The following is a 19,580-nucleotide window of genomic DNA, read 5'->3' on the forward strand; positions in this document are numbered from 1 at the left end:
TTAGAGAGTTTCAAATTAGGTAACTGATCTCCATTACTCTGCTTGACGTAATCCATTTGACCTTGAAATTATTGCCACAACAGGCTGCATGTCTGTGACCTCTTTAAATATTTGCAGGATGCCAATTTTGTCTCCCCCTAGTGAGGGCATGCGGAGATTACAATGACAAAAAATAGGGATGAGCGCCATGTCTGATCCTACAGTTGTGGAATAGAGAGATACACATCCAGCGGCTTGGGGAGTCCGTTTCGGGCTCGCTATTTAGGATGTCGGAGAGCAGCGGGCTGCAGCAGGGCTCCCCAGCTGTGGGGGCGGCGGGCTTGGCCCCTGCTGCTCCCGGGGGAGGAGGGACGGAGTGTTCGGGCGCTGCTGCGGGATCTGCTGGTATCGCCGTGAAGAAGGCGCAGCTTCGCTCCGCTCCGCGGCCGAAGAAGCTGGAGAAACTCGGAGTCTATTCCTCTTGCAAGGTACATAGGTCAGATCTAACAGTTCCAATCTGATGCGCTTCTGTAGAGTGCAACCACAGCGTAGGGATTTTCCTCAAGAAAGTTGCATATTTAAACAATGAGGAAATGTGACTCGTTTCTGTTAGAAATTGTACCTGCAGGTAATGAAAAAGTACAGTATGGGTGTACTGTACATCGTAAAATCACTAAATAATGGTCTGCACTCATTGTTTGGAGGGGAAAAAGTGGACGTAAACACACTTGGCTCGGTGTCAAATATTCCGTATTTCGAGTAATGGGCAGTAAATGTTGCAATGTTTTCTCGGATAATATGGAATCAGTTGTCTATATACGTTAATGGAATTGTTGCTTGTTGTGAAACGTGTAACTTATTTTTTGATAATCGTCGTCTTTGCTCAGAACCAGCCTCTTTGTTTTGACAGTATGACAGCTGCTGGTAGGCGGAGTTTGGTTTTGTTCCTCAGTGCACGTTTGCTGCGAATAGCTGTGGCAGCAAAAAACGTCTTGAGTTGTACTACACACAGAGCTCGGGCTTGCAGAAGAGCTTGTTTTGATATCACTAGTGGTCACATGCAGCATTGCAATAACTTTCTGCTGCACCGATGACACCAAAACTTAACTTTTCTTTCAGAACAATTTCCTTTTTTTTCTTCTCTGTTATTTTCTGCTCTTAGCTGTGATTCATGTATTATTATTTTTTTTTAGATGTAAGCTAAGGCTGTTAGTCCGTTTTGTACTGCATAGACTAGCATAGTATTAGTATAACACTGAACCATTTTATTATATTTCTGTAACATTACACAAATTCAGTGCTAAACAAGAAGAAACCTTGCCATTATAAAAGTTCCTCTTGCTTAAATTTTATTCTCTTCTGACAAGTAGACTCCTTCGTTGTGTCAGTTTGCAAGTGTTTAAAAACTGAAATTAAGCCGATTGACACAGAACAAAAACAAGTTTAGCTCTTAGGCCGGGGATAATTAACTCTGTCACTTCAATTCCATGCTATTGTGAGACTTTAAACCTTTCAATAAATTAATTCCTGAGTTGCTATTTGATTTTCTAGTCCAGGTTCTGAAGAGTATCTTGATAAATCAGAATTCGCTGGAGAAAAGGAATTGGATGGAAATGCCAATGTCGAGTACTCCTGCTTCAGATCGTGGGTTTGCAGGACCCCGACCACACACCTACCGGTTTTCATTCCAGTCAAGCTTAGTTACCTAAACTAAAATCTTTATTTGCTTACAAAATGCAGTAGTTAAAAGGCATCCTTTAACATGTTTAAGAGCTGAAAACAGTCAAACACTTCAAATTATTCTAATTATTAAGTAAATTAAGGGTTTAATCTTGTAACTGAGAGCTTGGCAACAACAAAAACCAACACGTACAGGTATGTGGTCTTTCAAGACCACCATAGGCAATCCTTGTCTTTTAGATCAGTTGTTCCCGGTGCTGTTCTGAGGGGACAATAACATCTGCTGGTTTTCATTTCAGCTGGCCCTCAATGTAATCACCAGTGCTAACTGGTGCCTGTACCTGAGCTCCTGGCATCTTTAGACATTTTCGACCCAGGTGTGTCAAAGCCCTAGTTAAACTGTATGAATACATTAAAGGTTATTAGAGTAGTCTCTTTTCCGCTCTCTCATTATGATTTTCTTTCTTTCAACTAATAAACATGGTCAATTCATGAGAAACAGACACAGGTGGCCATCACATTGAATTAAACATTTTCACAATGACTGTTTTTGCCTTCTACTTAAGTTACATATCAGCTAACATAATGAATGAGTTCTGAGATGTAGGTATTGGTGCAGGTTTGATATTACGAACATTAAAAATCTTTTTTAAGAGCTGAGAGAAAATTGAAAAGTACGCCTGAAATTAAAATCAATTTGCCTAAGAACTTGCCTGAAGCACAGACCAGAAGACAAAATGGCCCTCCGGGGAAGAGTACTTAAATAATTAATTTCATTTCCCAGCACCCCTTAGATTCCTTTATATTCAAAATATTGATTTATCTGGAGCCAAGCTGAGATCTGTGTGTATTATAGCTTTCATTTGCCACAATGGTTTAAAATAACACAAACGTTTTATTTGTATGCAACTACAAATGGGGAAAAAAAAAGATTCAGATCAATAGCTCGGGAGAAATACATGGCATTTAAGAACAAAGTCATCCATTTGTATTTTCTAGTCCAGCTATTCATGAAGTGCCCATTCCTGTATATTGCAGGCTGAAGAGTCCTGTAAATGTAATGGATGGAAGAGCCAAAATCCACCCCCAACTCCTCCCCGGGTGGATTTGCAGCAGATAACTGTCAGCCTCACTGAGCCCTGCCGCAGTTGCGGTCACTTACTGGGTAAGCAATTGTAGGACTTGTAAAGAATTACCCAAGGGAGTGTTGGATAGTTTGAATTTTTTTAAAGACACAGGTGTAGAATGCTTTAGGTGTTCTATAGTTGGACATGAAGTTTAATGTAGTACCTCTTTCACTTCCTGTGTCTTTTTTCTATATCCTTTTCTTTTTTGTAGGAGTAGCATTCATACTGTTTTGTTGTGTTAACATGTCATAGTATAAAAAAATAGGATTTGCCAGAGGTATAAAATAGAACTTCAGTGGACTCTGCTGAGAAGCTTTTCAACCTCTGTTTTATTATGTCCTGTTTTGAAAGGGGGTAGATTAAGAGAAAAATATTGAAAGAGGTCCTAACACAGTATGAATATTTCCACTATACAGAGCCAGTAAGAAAATACTCCCTGAGATGGAGAAGGGTGAGGTAGCCATTTAGAAATTCCCAATGAGCAATGATTACGGAGTGGTGGTGCAGGTATTTCTCTAAAAGTTTATTTTTAAAAATAAAAATCACTTTACAGTTCCACTATTCTTTACTATTAGTCACATGAAAGAAAACAAAATGCTTCTGCTCATCGTATGGCACATGAACTCAGGAACATTCCAAAATGAAACAAAGTTTCAGACATGAGTGCTTAGCACTAAAAGTTATGTAAGTGAAATCATGTTATTTTCCCCATGGCAGGGTCTTCGGCCAGCCTATCTCACGTCAGGTCTGTAGGCTTCCATGTCCACGTTTCCGACACAGTTGTTTTATCTGTGTCCAAACCTTAGAGAGACTGAAAATGTCACTTTTATGCACTTGACACAATGAACTGAGAACCAAAAGACATACTTTAAATGCGTATTAAGTGCAAGTAGAATCCAAGGTTGGAATAGGAGATACTTCATTTACAAAATCATGTAAGATAAAAGACAATTCTTGTACAATATCTTGCAAAAAGATCAACCCCTGCCAAAAATGTCACATTATGATTAATTATAAGTAATCTATTTTGTTTTCAGATTAACGATTTAATTAAAAAATGAAATGACAAAGCTGAACGCTGTTATATATGAAGAAGGCTGAATGTTGGGGAAAAGTTGCTAAGAAGATATACAAAGTGTAATTGACTGCTTGCATTCATCCCCCTGAGTCATTACTTGCGGTAAACACCTTTGGCAGCAGTAACTGCTGAGAGTCGTTTTGGATAGGTCTCGGCCAGCTGTACACATTGTGTAATGTCTTCCAGTTCTTTCTTTTTAAAGTTTTTGATTCCTGACACATTTGTTGTTGGTCTGCAACTGTAAGGCTTTGCCATTAATTTTCTATTGGCTTCAAGTCATAATCCTGACAAACGTGCTCAAGGACATCCACTCTGTTCTTGTCAGACCATTCAGGCCTTGATGTTAGTTATTGTTCTGCTTAAATGTGGATCTGTGACCCCATTTTAAAATCCTGGGTGACTCAAGCAGGTTTTCTTTTAGGATTTGCCTGTTCTTTGTGTCAGTCCTAACAAGGTTTTCCTGAACACTGCAGATGAGTAACTCCATAACATGATGTTGCTACCACCATGTTTGACTGTAGGCATGGTGCTGTCTTTGTGATGTGCAGTGTTGGACTTGTGCCGGATATCATGCATTTACCCCACAAATTTAAAGTTGTGTCTCGTCTGACTCATCTTCTTGTCATTTCTGCAGTATCTCACATGAGATTTAGGCTGAGTATTGTTCAGTAAGCCCTTCTGTCTTGCCAATCAACCATACAGGTCACTTTGTGTATGAACTGAGATATTGTTTAGGTATGAGTTTTGACTCCCAGCCCAGATGTAGAATTTTACACCTGTCATTGATTTCAAAGTCAGTGTTGGTTTATAGTGGCATCCCTGACAGGTTTCCTACTTGTCTCGCTGGAAAAAATGCAATTCCACTTCTTAATGATGATTTTCACTGTAGGAAAAGTACCCTTTTGTTGTAAGGGTAACTAGATCTGTGCTTTTTAACAATTTTATCCCCTATTTATTTTGAAAGCTCCTAGATCTCCATGGTGGATTTGTCATATCTAGCTTGAAATTCAATATATGAAGGAATCAGAGACAGACCCATTTACCAAGTTAAACCATTTGTGACTACATTTGTGACCTTTCAAATGATTATTTTGCATCTGAACTGATTTAGGGTACAGTAGCAAAGGGACTGAATTGCTTACACAATTGAAAATCATCACATTTAAAAAAAATTGTTTACATAATATCAGCATTTTGTGGCTATTGTTTGGAGTTTGTCTAAATGCTAATTATAAAGTTCTTTGGAAAGTGTCATGATTGCAGGCACAGGCAGCAACACAATGTGGAGACTCTGTAAATGGGTGGATACCTTGGTAAAGCACAATACGGTTTATTGAGGAAAATTTGATCTTTTGCGAAAAACTCTTTTAGTGAGGCTCTTCATGGATTAGTAAACTAACAACAACTGATTGTGAAAGCTGAGACAGATGGCCTGCTTTTAATTTGTTCTGTATTGATTAAACTTTTTGAATAAATATAGTATTTATTGTGTGTTTTCTTTTTTCAGCTGATCATGTTTCCCACTTGGAAAATGTGTCAGAGGAGGAAATGAACCGGTTGTTGGGAATTGCACTAGATGTGGAGTATCTCTTCACCTGCGTACATAAGGAAGAGGATGCAGATACTAAACAAGTTTACTTTTCCCTGTTCAAAGTACGTTCTGCTGTGGGAAGGAATAATTATTGATATATCCTTTTGCAGTGATCAACGTATGACCTGTTGTATTCATTTTCTTTCTAGCTTCTGAGAAAATGTATTTTGCAGATGGGTAAGCCTGTGGTGGAGGGAGCCCTAGAAAGCCCTCCTTTTCAAAAACCAAGCATTGAACAGGTAAGTGTTTTTTTAATCTTTCATATTTTCTTACCTTTCATGTTTATTCATTGAAGTTCTTGAGTTACCATTAACTGTTGCCACACTATTACATTGCTTGCTTTGTGTCAGCTCATGTACTCTTTTATGCATTGTAAGCTGTATTTTTAACATTTAATAGAATGTTTTGTTGATCTCATATGGAGACGTTTTATTTTTACATACTGTTGACAATATGTAACTGTTTTTCTTTCTATAAAAGGGAGTAAATAACTTTGTACAGTACAAGTTCAGCCACCTTCCTTCGAAAGAAAGGCAGACAATTGTTGAACTGGCCAAGATGTTTCTAAATCAGATCAACTACTGGCAGCTGGAGACGCCCTCTCAGAGGAGACAACGGTCACCCGTTGATGATGCAGTGGGTTACAAAGTGAACTATACCAGGTAATAAATAGACACCCAGTGTTTCTGCTATATGCTTATGTTACAATGAAGTATACATACTTGAACATGAAAATGTAGTTCTTAGCTAAGGCTTATTTAATCTAGTTCATAAAAATTATTTAAACCACACACATGAATGCTCACAGTTTTCTGTAACACCAGTGTCACATTTTAAATTAGAGTTTGATTCCTCATTTTGTGAATAAGAAGTTAGTTTATTTCATTTCTCTTGAGAGATATATAGCAGGATTTCCTATGCTTTGTTTTTTTTTTAAAAAAAAGGTTATCTCACAATATCCACAACACCATGAAATATAATTGTAATATAAATAGTAAATTCCCTAGTGTTGAAAGTTACTTAGATTAAATGTATAGAAATGGAGACTTTAGTACTTAATAATATAACATTTCTTTCTGCAGTTAAGCTGCTTAATGAGAAATGTCTTCTTTGAACAGCTGGTGCTCAGTTCAACATACTAATAATGTTTTTTGGCTTTCTAATAGGAAACCTAACTGTAGATTGCACTTCTATATCAGTTTTCAATAAATCATTTCAATACAGCCAGATATGAGGTGAAGAGTGTAGCAGGCTTATTTGATTTTCATCATATGAGTCTTATTTGAGTAAAAACAAACAGGCAAAATGTTTCAAGGAATTTTATTCTACATCATATGAAGATGCCACTCCCTGTAGCTCAGAGTCCCTGCTCATAATACTGGGGTATTGGCTTGGACGTTCTGCTGCAGGAAGAAAAGTTGGTAGTAGTGTTGGTAGTGTGTTGCTGTTTGTATTGGAACTTTAAAATATAGTGCCTTCTAAAACTATAATCATATGAGTGATAGCTGTCTCTCGAACTGGTCCGCTTATCTTTATTGATGATGTAACTAATGCTTGCAGCAATGGAATGAATTATGAAGTTTACAGTCAAGAGATGCATTTTACTTAAAGCATTTACTGGTGCTTTCTGATATTTATAACAGCTTTAACTCATTAAGAAAGCTTAATTTGGATAAGAAGAAACCAATCTTGTTTAACAATCTTTAATTCACATTGATCAAAATATTCAAAAATCTTTGATCACAACAAATTAAAGTAGACAACATTGACAGACAATGAAAAGTATTGTAGTAGCTCAACCATTGATATCTAACATACACATTTTCAATTGTTTCTCATCATTAACATCATTTTCTACTCTCTTCTCACTAGTAGAGCTAAAAGGTTTCTTTTCATACTACAACCTGCAGATCCATCAGGATCACCTGTTGGGATAGAACAAGCTAAAACTTAAATAGGAGATTTGATTTGTATTTATACATAAAGAAGAGAAAACGTTGAAATAGTTTTCATCACTTCATATTCAAAGTGTGGTATCCAAAGCATAATCAACAAGTTTACAGAAGCTGGCAGAAGCCTCAGGTGTTGTTCAACATCAACTATAGGTCCATTTTGAAATTAAGACTTCAGGGATGTGGAACAACGAGAATACCTTTAAGACTTTACATCTTTCTAAATTAAGAAAGAATGATAAGAACTAAAGGCAAAACATTCACAGGAACACAGAAATTTAACAAAAAATGATTACAGTGGTCAAAGGGGGCTTTGGAATGACATCATTATTTCAGCTGTTAAATACTACATGTGGAAACAAGCAGCTTTAGCCTATAAAGAGAACAGTTGAGCATGGGGGAAGTTCTATGCAGATTTAAGGCTGTATATTCTCAAGTGGTTTTAGGAAATTTCTGAAAATTGATAATATATATTGTCTGAAGCATGGTACCACCTAATTGTACTCCACCACACTAAAACCACTAAAACCAACTACGGGATGTGTTCACATTTCATGTTACCAGCAAGACAATAATAATCACCTGGAATACTTGAAACATATTTACAAAAGAAAGAGTAATCTCTTTGAAAGGAAATTAGGTTCTTTTTCTTAAAGGTGTAGTAGTATTGAACACAGTTTTCATTTCTTTAAGCATTAGAGTGGAAAATGAAAATACTATGATTTTGGTACAGAATTGTAGATAGACATTGCCACCGCAGCTTGTAATGACCAGTGATTCAAAATCTAGACCAAAGCTTTTTAAATTGCTTTCACATTGCAGGTGGCTCTGCTACTGCAACGTCCCCCAGTTCTGTGACAGTCTCCCTCGGTATGAGACCACACAGATATTTGGAAGGACTCTCCTTCGATCAGTCTTCACTGTAATGCGAAGGCAACTGCTGGAACAAGCCCGCCAGGAGAAAGATAAGCTCCCTCCTGAGAAACGAACACTAATCCTCACACACTTTCCAAAGTAAGAGTGTATCAATCACATGATCAGAGCTTCCTTAGGTGCTTGTACTACTACTGTATACAGGTTAAAAATGTGATTTGTGTAAGTGCCACAAGAAACTGCCCAAATTCGATTTCTGATGATATGCAGCTGTTATACGGGATTATAAACATATATATATATTTTTGCCATGCAGAAAGAGATATTACTCCAATCTGCTGCATATAAGTCAAGTGGATAGACAATAATTTGGCAGCCTATCATTGTATTCTTTGCACTCATAAGTACTATAAATCAGTGTTTTTGGCTGGTTCAAGTATGATCACAGTGAATAAACAATATCATTACTTCATGAGTTACTAACAATTTTCCCCCACCCAGCTAATGTGGTTCTGACTATTATTACAATTCTGCTTTCTTAGCTTCCTCCTTCTTCTCGTTCAGCTTTCTGTAGACACTGGAGGCCTTGTTCTCCTCAGTCTGACCTATTGCTACTGATATTGTCTGGGGGATAAACTTTATTGTACAGTGTATTGTAAGTCCCTTTCCGTTGTAATTTACATACATGACTAGAAATTGAGCATCCTCATTAATTGCTGGCAAGTGTAATATCCATGTTACATGGTCTGTTGGAATTGACCTGTTCATTTTCTACCTTTTCTGTATGCATCGTATAATAACAGAGCCATAACATTATTTTTTATAAATGTACATTAACATAAAAGAATGAGCTAATGAGTGGAAAAAAAAACTGTTTTTCCCTAGATTTTTGTCTATGCTTGAAGAAGAGGTTTATAGCCACCATTCTCCTATCTGGAATGAAGATTTTATGGCATGTTCATCTACAACCGGCCAGTTAGGAATTCAGACAGGTAAATTCCTTTTTTTTTTTGTGGATTCCTAAAGAAGGACACAACAGTATGTGAGATCATGAAACAGACTGCACAGCAGTGATCAGGCATGATGAGATGCTTGGATCACTTAGTTAATGGTTTTGAAGCTGTTTTTATACTCTTATACAAAGCAAATTTATCACTATTTATCACTGTGCATATTATTTTCCCTAAATGCATTTATTAACAGACCTATGGTTTGCAACATAGCAATTTTTAGTGGTACAGTTTGAGATCTTTTACAATTGTTGAAAATGTTTTAGAAGAGAAATGTGCCAGGTTTTGTGTGGTTTTTAAGAGATGCCACATTAGCAAGCACTTTATGAGTGAAACTGACAGATCTGACTGCTCTGTTGAGATGCACAGACAGAAATGTCAAATGTGCCTGAAAAACCTGTTTGTTATGCATAACTCATTTAAATGTGTATGTATTCCTTCATCTACATGCTATTGCATGGTAGTTACAAGCAATAGTGCATTTGAAGTAAATCTTCAATATTAGTGACTGCATATTTTGTATAAAAATACTACAAAAAATGAATCTGTATATGAAAATGTATGGTGTTTCAGAGTGAAAAATCTGTAGGAGATACTGTAGAGTTGCTAATTTTCTTGTGGATTTGAAAATAAAATATTTACTACTCATTTTTAAATGTTGCCATTTCTTTTGTTAACAGTCTCGTTTTTTTAATATTTTGTTCCTAGAATTTTTCAGACTAAGTAAATTACCAAGCCTATAGCAGTATCTTGTGATATTTATTTGCAATTTGTGTGTTGTTTTCTTGTTTTCTGTTGTTTTTGTCACATTCTGTGTAGTTAAATAATTTTCTCTCAATTTAATGTAGTGATCAGTGCTCCTCCTGTGGCCAGATCCTTTTCTTACAGTGTTAACCCTGCACCCCTTGACTCAGCAAACGGTGGGAATTTAAGCCGTGCCTGCAGAGTGACATCTGCTCTAGATCCAGAACTAGGTACCGTCATGCCAGTGTCATTCCAAGCATTTGTCCTGTGGATTTGGATTTTGCACATTGGTCATTGCGTTTTCCTTTGGTGTGCTTCACCAGGTGAAAAACGCAAATCGATAGAGCCTTTTGCTTCTGAAGAAACAAAGAGACCGAGAGTCATGGGAGATATTCCTATAGAACTGATCAATGAAGTGATGTCCACCATCACAGATCCATCTTCCGTGCTGGGACAAGAGGTGGGCAGAATTGAAAAATTGCCCTCATTGCAGAAATGTTCACTTTTCCAATACGTTGTATATACTTTTTAAATTAAGAATAGACTGCTTTTCTAAAAAAAAATTAATTGATCAAAAAGTTAAAAAACCTAATTAGAACTTTAATTAGAAATAATAGTAGTATTTATTTTTATATGTCTCAACATTGCAGTAATCTAGATTTTTTTTATAACTGCCTCATCTCCTTTATCCAAACTTGTATAAACAAGACATACTTCATAGACTTTGTTGATGCAGCAGTTATGTTCACTACATTATCCCTTGTGTCAGAACCAGTGCTTCTATATTGTGAAGATAAAAAATAGCACCACAGCAGTAAGAATATTTAAAGATGATATCAACTAGAAAATGGAAAAGAAAGGCTTGTTGCTTAAATAACACTAAATACACACAATACAGAAATATAATGTGGGTTACAATCGTCAGAAAATTAACTGATCTTACTTTATAATTTGCACGCAGAAGATTACTATTCAAATTTCCATTCTGTGAAGGTTTTATAGAAAGGGAATGCTTGTCCCGCTAACAATAGGTCTGTTCTTTGGAGAACCGGAACAGTGGGTATGGATTCAGAGCGTGTGTAACATATGCATATTACTGAACAATTGTTTTGTTTGTGTTTGCGATACAGACCAGTTTTCTTTCTGCACACTCAGCAAGAGATGAAACTGCCAGGCTGGAAGAGCGGCGGGGTGTGATTGAATTTCACGTTATTGGAAATTCCTTAAACCAGAAGCCAAATAAAAAAATCATGATCTGGCTTGTTGGCCTGCAAAATGTGTTTTCCCATCAACTTCCCAGAATGCCCAAAGAGTACATTACACGACTGGTCTTCGACCCGTAAGTTTATTTCTTCTTTTATTTTTCCTCTCCCGCTCTAGTTGATGAGCAAAGCTGTAGTTTCATATGGGAGGGACTCAATTGCAGTTCTACCTGACCTACAAAGCAGCCGAGTTTAACCGCTTAGCACTCAGATAGACACACCCGCTGTACTTTGGGCTTAATTTGTGCCATAGCCGTGCTGGTAAAATGCTAAATTACTATGCTACTATAGACAAAAAGCCCTAACAATCGTATAAAACAAACTAGTCTAACAAAGGGTAAAAAAGGAATAGAAAATGAAAACAAGAATATGTGACTGAAGATTAGAAAAAGGCAACCGTAACTGTAGCACAATCTATTTAATTCTGCTATGTTACTTTAGACTAGAGTATGTTGTAACGTCAAATTTATTTTTTTTTACAGGAAACACAAAACTCTGGCACTGATCAAAGATGGGCGTGTGATTGGGGGGATATGCTTCAGGATGTTTCCCTCACAAGGCTTTACTGAGATTGTGTTCTGTGCAGTCACCTCAAATGAACAAGTCAAAGTAAGGAATGATGATTTAGTTTGTATGTACAGTCAAGCACAGCTAGTAAATGTTGAAGTGGGCAGCTGGAAATGTTGATGTAAGGACTAAATGTCTTTAGTTATATATAGTTACATATGGAAGCAGAGAACATAGCCTCTGGATTCAGTCGAGTAAGTGTGAACAGTGAGGCTATGGCAAAATTTATTGTATATCTTCTAAATTTTGCTTATGGGCTTGACTGTTGTGTTTGACAGTTTTACACTTACAGAGGATACCTCTTCCTCAAATTGTATTAATAACTACTGCAGTCACCAGCTCTCTCCTTGTAATCACTCTGAAAGGAACTGCAGCCAGGTGCATTCGAGACAAATGTGTTCTGAAAGAGAAGTCTGACAGCTGCTTGTAAAATGCTAGATTTAGCTTCAGAAATTCTTCTTCTCCGTGAGTTACAGTTATGGTAATTGATTCTTTACTAGCCACTGTGTTTATGTAAGTTAAGTATTCAAAGTGAAAGCCTAAATCTTTTTGAGTATTTTAAATGTGTACTCTGATCAGTGTATGAAATACAAAACACACTGAACACTCTGAGATAGGTAAAATATACAGTTTTGTAAAGATATTCTGAAATATTAATAAAATGGTTAACACAAATGTCCATCTTATTTAGGGATATGGAACCCACCTAATGAATCACCTCAAGGAATACCATATCAAGCATAATATTCTGAACTTTCTGACATATGCAGATGAGTATGCCATTGGATACTTCAAAAAGCAAGTGAGTGCTTTTTGTATGACAGATATATGGATACCTTTTTCATTTCAGATCTTATATATGGAATGCATTTATAAAATAGATGCAACTGTATTTATACGGATGTCCAGGAGCTCCCTGGTGGTCTAGTATTTTGGCAAAGTCACCAATGATTAATCCCAGTGAGGGAAGAATCAGGTCAGGGATTTTCAGTGGTAGCAGCATTACCGCCTTACAGCTGGGTCTTGTCAGATATTAAAAGCTAAGCAAGGCTAGTCCTGGACAGTAGTGCGACTTCCAAGGAAAACCAGGTTTCTGCTGCAGTCATGTTGGTGGACCTGTAGGTGGCACCTATCCTCTGGACCAGGATTTCTGAAGCAGTGCTCGAATATTATCCTCTGAGGGAAGTTTTTTTTTACTGCACAGCCCAACACAACAATAAAAAAGTATGACAAACATTACCAACAGAGAAGACCATAATGTTTTAGGAGATAAGAGGATTCCTTTAAATTCTTTGAGGGAGAGATTACAGCATGGATGAAAGATTTCCTGCAACTATTTGCTTTTATATCTGGGGGCACAGAGGTGTCTCCCAGTTGGGATTAATATAAATTAACAATGGAGGAGGTGAGGTACACATTACTTAGTGTTTTTTGGCCTTCTTTATAACCTTGGTTTCTCGAGGATATGTACAGTGCCTTGCGAAAGTATTCGGCCCCCTTGAACTTTTCAACCTTTTGCCACATTTCAGGCTTCAAACATAAAGATATAATTTTTTTATTTTATGTGAAGAATCACCAACAAGTGGGACACAATTGTGAAGTGGAACGAAATCTATTGGATTTTTGAAACTTTTTTAACTAATAAAAAAATGAAAAGTGGGGCGTGCAAAATTATTCGGCCCCTTTACTTTCAGTGCAGCAAACTCACTCCAGAAGTTCAGCGAGGATCTCTGAATGATCCAATGTTGTCCTAAATGACTGATGGTGATAAATAGAATCCACCTGTGTGTAATCAAGTCTCTGTATAAATGCACCTGCTCTGTGATAGTCTCAAGGTTCTGTTGAAAGCGCAGAGAGCATCATGAAGACCAAGGAACACACCAGGCAGGTCCGTAATACTGTTGTGGAGAAGTTTAAAGCCGAATTTGGATACAAAAAGATTTCCCAAGCTTCAAACATCCCAAGGAGCACTGTGCAAGCGATCATCTTGAAATGGAAGGAGTATCAGACCACTGCAAATCTACCAAGACCTGGCCGTCCCTCTAAACTTTCAGCTCAGACAAGGAGAAGACTGATCAGAGATGCAGCCAAGAGGCCCATGATCACTCTGGATGAACTGCAGAGAACTACAGCTGAGGTGGGAGAGTCTGTCCATAGGACAACAATCAGTCTTACACTGCACAAATCTGGCCTTTATGGAAGAGTGGCAAGAAGAAAGCCATTTCTCAAAGATATCCATAAAAAGTCCCGTCTAAAGTTTGCCACAAGCCACCTGGGAGACACCCCAAACATGTGGAAGAAGGTGCTCTGGTCAGATGAAACCAAAATCGAACTTTTTGGCCACAATGCAAAACGATATGTTTGGCGTAAAAGCAACACAGCTCATCACCCTCAACACACCATCCCCACTGTCAAACATGGTGGTGGCAGCATCATGGTTTGGGCCTGCTTTTCTTCAGCAGGGACAGGGAAGATGGTTAAAATTGAGGGGAAGATGGATGCAGCCAAATACAGGACCATTCTGGATGAAAACCTGTTGGAGTCTGCAAAAGACCTGAAACTGGGACGGAGATTTATCTTCCAACAAGACAATGATCCCAAACATACAGCAAATAAACATTCACAAATAAACGTATCCAGGTGTTTGAATGGCCAAGTCAAAGTCAAGACCTGAATCCAATCGAGAATCTGTGGAAAGAGCTGAAAACTGCTGTTCACAAACGCTCTCCATCCAACCTCACTGAGCTCGAGCTGTTTTGCAAGGAAGAATGGGCAAGAATTTCAGTCTCTCGATGTGCAAAACTGATAGAGACATACCCCAAGCGACTTGCAGCTGTAATCGCAGCAAAAGGTGGCTCTACAAAGTATTAACGCAAGGGGGCCGAATAATTTTGCACGCCCCACTTTTCATTTTTTTATTAGTTAAAAAAGTTTCAAAAATCCAATAGATTTCGTTCCACTTCACAATTGTGTCCCACTTGTTGGTGATTCTTCACATAAAATAAAAAAATTATATCTTTATGTTTGAAGCCTGAAATGTGGCAAAAGGTTGAAAAGTTCAAGGGGGCCGAATACTTTCGCAAGGCACTGTAAGTTTTTGATTTGTCCCAGTTCTTTTGATACTTATTTTCAATAATTACAACCTATTACAATTAACGGTACTGACGTTGCCAAACTAACAAGTGAGACAGTATGTTAAGACAGTTTCAATAAATGGCATATAGAAAAGTGTTAAAACAATTCTACTTTTACTTCTATCTAAAGAGCCTGTGTTGGCCTCTTTTATACAGTGTCACATCATTGTCCCATGTTTGGTTTTTGTCTATGATCAGTCCCAGGTACTTGTTGTCATTGACAATTTCTACAGTCGGACCATCATTAATTACAGTAGGTTGGGGGGGGGGGTTGGTTGTGTTTTGTACATATTGTGACCAGGGACACATATTGTAGGCACCTTTATGCAGATGAAATATTAAACTGATGTCCTGTGTACACCGTCAGAGATTAAATATTTTTATGCATTAAAGAAGCTTTCAGAATACATTATGTAAAGCAATTTCACTTCTCCTCCTAATTTGTGGGGCTTCTGTTACATCATGTCTGCCATTGTCACCGAGGTGGATACTGCATTGAATGTGCTGTAAATGCAAGGAAGAATCATGTTAGCTTTTTATGTGATGCTACCTTAGAGCAATTAAGTCTGGAAAATAATTACTTTTAGAAACAACACTGGTTTATCCAGTTTGCATTTGCTGTTATTATTATTTCTATACACAGGGATTCTCTAAAGACATTAAAGTTCCCAAAGCAAAATATGTTGGCTATATCAAGGACTATGAAGGTGCCACACTGATGGGATGTGAATTGAATCCAAGAATCCCTTACACAGAGTTTTCCGTCATCATAAAGAAACAAAAAGAGGTACTGACATTTTACAGCTTACTCAGGGTCCTACCCAACATGCCTTGCGTGTCACTGCTTTTGTCGTGTCTTCTTGGGTTCGTCATAGCACCTGTCCTCCCACGTTGTTCACAAGATCATTTCTCCTTCTTGTACTGACTGTAATCTTCCTGGAAAGATATGAAGTAATGTGCCTGTTTACAGGGCCCTTTTAATATGTATACCTAATTTTTTTTCTTTACAGATAATTAAGAAGTTGATTGAAAGGAAACAAGCTCAGATCCGAAAGGTTTACCCTGGGCTTTCCTGTTTTAAGGAAGGCGTTCGGCAGATCCCTATTGAAAGCATTCCTGGAATAAGTATGTTATTAAGGTTTTCATCTATGTGATATTTAGCTTAAATGTATAATTATACAAATGTAAAAGCAACTGATACCTCATAGTAACAGTAGAGTCCTTGATGCTGAGAGAGGTAGTATATACTGTAGAAAGTGGACAAAACACAAAAGAATGTGTTTTCTCACATTCTGTTTTTCACCATGGAAATTAACCTCTACAATTCCTTTGCAGCTTGCATGCTAACACATCTTCTAGCTCAAATGTTTTTGAAAATACCTAATAACCTATTTTCTTATTATTCCAGTAGACAATTAGAGAAAAACAACATTTAAGAACCCACAATCTCACAACAAGTGCTTATCAGTGAACCTTTGTTGTGTTACCCACATTAAGATAAGGTTTCCAGCACTAGAGAGTTTTGTGGTTCATGGACAGAGTAGGTACAGTATCTGGTTTAAGGCAAAGGTCAAATCCATTAATCCCATTCAAGCTAAGATGTGAGATATTTTTCTATGAATGCTCAGTAGTAAAAACTATCAAATAAGGGTTACAAAAGCCCAAAACATTTTACACATATTGTGGTAATGGTTTCCATTATATTGCTAATGGTCCAACATTTCAGACAAAACATAAATGTATGACTTGTAAAAAACAATAAACAAGTAATGCATGGTTATTTTAATTAGTCATTAAAATCAGCTATTATCTCATGAACTCCAAGACCCCTTTTTAATATTTGTCTTAGTACTATTTTAACATTGTGGGTGAATTGTAAATCAAATTGTGTTATCTGAGACTTTAAATCTGCATAAATATTTTTGCATATCTGTGTGGTTATTACACATTACTACATATTCGTTTATGAAATCACTAGTGAGTAGAATAACCATCACTTTATCAGTCATTTGTTTAACCAAAAGGGCTTGTACTGTAATTTCAATTTATAGATTTTTGACATTCTGCTAAATTACAGTTTCTGTATGTACATTTCACACTACTCTTTCCTTTCAAAACGCACTAACATGACTTGCCCTTACCTCTCATAGGGGAAACTGGATGGAAACCTGCTGGTAAAGGGTATGTATTTTGCATCAGTGTGTTTTGTATTTCATTCACTGATATATTTCATAATATTATTTTATTTAATAAAAATGGTGCATCAGCCAGAAAGCTTTCAGAAGAAAGTCCATTAAACTTCCGTGGTTGAAAAAAGGTATTTCATTATTTACAATCTGAATATATCACTTCTTTTGTGTGTTCAAACAACCAGTGTATATGAAACACCAATACAAAGTAAAATGTTAAACAAGAATGCAAGAAACATACATTCTATATGCATTAGATTTCTGGTACACCACTATAATTATAGGTGGAGTAAAGATATTCATTATATTCAGCAATAATATTAATATCTGAAATTTTAGGAAGGAGCTTAAGGACCCTGATCAGCTTTACAGTATCTTGAAAAGTATCCTGCAACATGTAAAGGTGAGTAAAAAAATTCCTTGCATGGTAAAGGTCGCAGACTGATGTGTGATGTTCTGATAGTGAAGGTGCAAACTGTTGTAGGACTTTGTGATGGTAAAGGCGGAGACTGATAAAGAACATTCTGATAGTAAAAGCACATCTCATTTTATTGATTTAGCGATATACATTGTGCTTACATTATGCTAAATTACAGTTTTTGTATGTAAGATGGTTCATTGTAGTGTAAGTTACAGACTGTTGTATGACATTCTGATGGTGACCTTAAAAAATAGGTACAGTATCTGTGAATCGGTCTCCTCTACGAAGTTTCCTGAAGAAATTATAAACAATTAATTTCCAGTTACAAAGTCAGATTAAAATATATGACTGTTTTCATAGGGTCACCAAAATGCATGGCCTTTCATGGAGCCAGTCAAGAAAACGGAAGCTCCTGGATACTATCAAGTGATACGCTTTCCAATGGGTATGTACCTTTTGAGGATTGTATTCTTTAAAAATTCTCGTGTGCATACGATTAACAGTCTATAATCCGATTGCTCTACAGATCTGAAGACAATGAGTGAACGTCTTAAAAACCGATACTACACAACGAAAAAGCTGTTTATGGCTGACATGCAGAGGATCTTCACTAACTGCAGGAAATATAACCTACCAGAGAGTGAATATTACAAGTGTGCTAACTTACTGGAGAAATTCTTCTACACTAAAATTAAAGAAGCTGGTTTAATTGAAAAGTAAGTTTGCAGGTATAAGGCAAAAGGTACATTCTTATTAGGTTACTCTGTTTACTCAGGTAAATATCACTAGCAGAAAAAAACACTCCAGAGTAACAGAACTTACTTTTTCTGAAAATCTGAAAGATTATTAATGGGATTTTTGTCTACTAGCCAGTAGGAGACACAACAGGTCCAGGAACACAATTTTTATATAACCATTTGTGCATGACTTCATGGTGTCTTTGTACAGTACCAGAGAGTATCCTGTAGATGTATGTACTGGTCTGGGTCTTGTATGTTTTTTAATATTCCATCCTGTCAAGAACTATTTCATAAGGTTTTTCTGGGGGAGTAGTCAATTCAGAATGCAGCCTTTTTTTTCAAGGAGTGGTATCTTTCAGAATTTTTACCCTGAACTATGTTTTTAATTTAATTATATATAATATGTTTCCCATAGTAGTTCCACAAAGTCTGGAACTCAAATAAGAAATGCACTTATTTAAAGCACATATGCAAATATTAGGAAATAAGAGCATTTTCCGAATGTTTTGTGTTTTAACAAGGAAAAGGAAACCTAATGCACGCTTATTGCTTAATTTATGTAGAAAATAATTATTTATGTGATGTTATTTCAAGGGTTGTTAGTATATCTTTAAAGAAAAGGTCTTAATTTATTGTCTGTCTTAATGTCTCCCCTACAAAAGACTATTGACATTTGTATTTTGATAAAAATGTGCAATAATGAGTAGTTTTGTTTTGTAAAATGTTTGTATTTTTAAATATTTAGCAAAATCTGGATTTTGTAATATGTGAAAAAATATTTTAAGACCTTTCTACTTTTGCTTTAAAAATTCTTTTGCATATTTTCTAGAATAATTAAAATAGAACAAGTCAAAAATAAATTCTGGCCAAGTATATTTCTTTCAAGTTTCTTAGTATTTTTAATGCACTATTATGTCTACATACAGTATGTTTCTTCATAGAGTTTTTGAGAGATAGCACTTTTCATTCCCTTCCATAGTAGACAAAGTTCTCAGTATTTCTTTCAAGACACAATCCTCATTTTGGCTGTTACTAGAGTTAGGTTTCAGTTTCTGTTGATGTACCAAGTGTGCCCATCTTCTTACAAGATGTTCCATAATGTATGTATTTACAGTAAATATGCAAGACATTTTTCCAGCAGTATTAGAGGTGCAGTATTGCATTTCTTTAGTTTGGAGGGAAATGGTATTAACATTACTGCATAACTATGCTTTTAGAAATGAAAGCATTTTA

General features: G+C 36.5%; 1 protein-coding gene across 2 annotated transcripts; it reads left to right on the forward strand.

Moving 5' to 3' along the window:
• The first annotated feature begins 13 nt into the window (after positions 1–13).
• On the forward strand, positions 14–19,211 carry kat2b (K(lysine) acetyltransferase 2B). 2 transcript variants are annotated; one of them, XM_006635764.3, is made up of 18 exons: positions 18–467; positions 2,698–2,824; positions 5,372–5,517; positions 5,605–5,694; positions 5,936–6,117; positions 8,230–8,421; positions 9,166–9,272; positions 10,139–10,264; positions 10,358–10,494; positions 11,165–11,373; positions 11,779–11,905; positions 12,555–12,665; positions 15,641–15,784; positions 16,008–16,122; positions 17,148–17,178; positions 17,526–17,589; positions 17,968–18,052; positions 18,134–19,211. In XM_006635764.3, exons 1-18 carry the CDS (start codon positions 267–269, stop codon positions 18,325–18,327), a joined length of 2,388 nt encoding a protein of 795 aa, XP_006635827.2. In that variant the 5' UTR covers positions 18–266; the 3' UTR covers positions 18,328–19,211. The 2 variants fall into 2 exon arrangements, with proteins under 2 accessions (XP_015212917.2, XP_006635827.2); XM_015357431.2 differs by lacking the exon at positions 8,230–8,421 and having other exon boundaries at positions 14–467.
• Positions 19,212–19,580: the final 369 nt, after the last annotated feature.

Source organism: Lepisosteus oculatus, chromosome 10 (genome assembly GCF_040954835.1).
Source record: "Lepisosteus oculatus isolate fLepOcu1 chromosome 10, fLepOcu1.hap2, whole genome shotgun sequence".
Taxonomy (NCBI): Eukaryota; Metazoa; Chordata; class Actinopteri; order Semionotiformes; family Lepisosteidae; genus Lepisosteus; species Lepisosteus oculatus.

Coding starts and splice junctions, on each gene's coding strand:
- kat2b (XM_006635764.3), top strand. CDS start 267: ATGTCGGAGAGCAGCGGGCTGCAGCAGGGCTCCCCAGCTGTGGGGGCG. Junction 5,695..5,935: donor AAAAACCAAGCATTGAACAG/GTAAGTGTTTTT, acceptor TTTCTATAAAAG/GGAGTAAATAACTTTGTACA. Junction 6,118..8,229: donor TACAAAGTGAACTATACCAG/GTAATAAATAGA, acceptor TTCACATTGCAG/GTGGCTCTGCTACTGCAACG.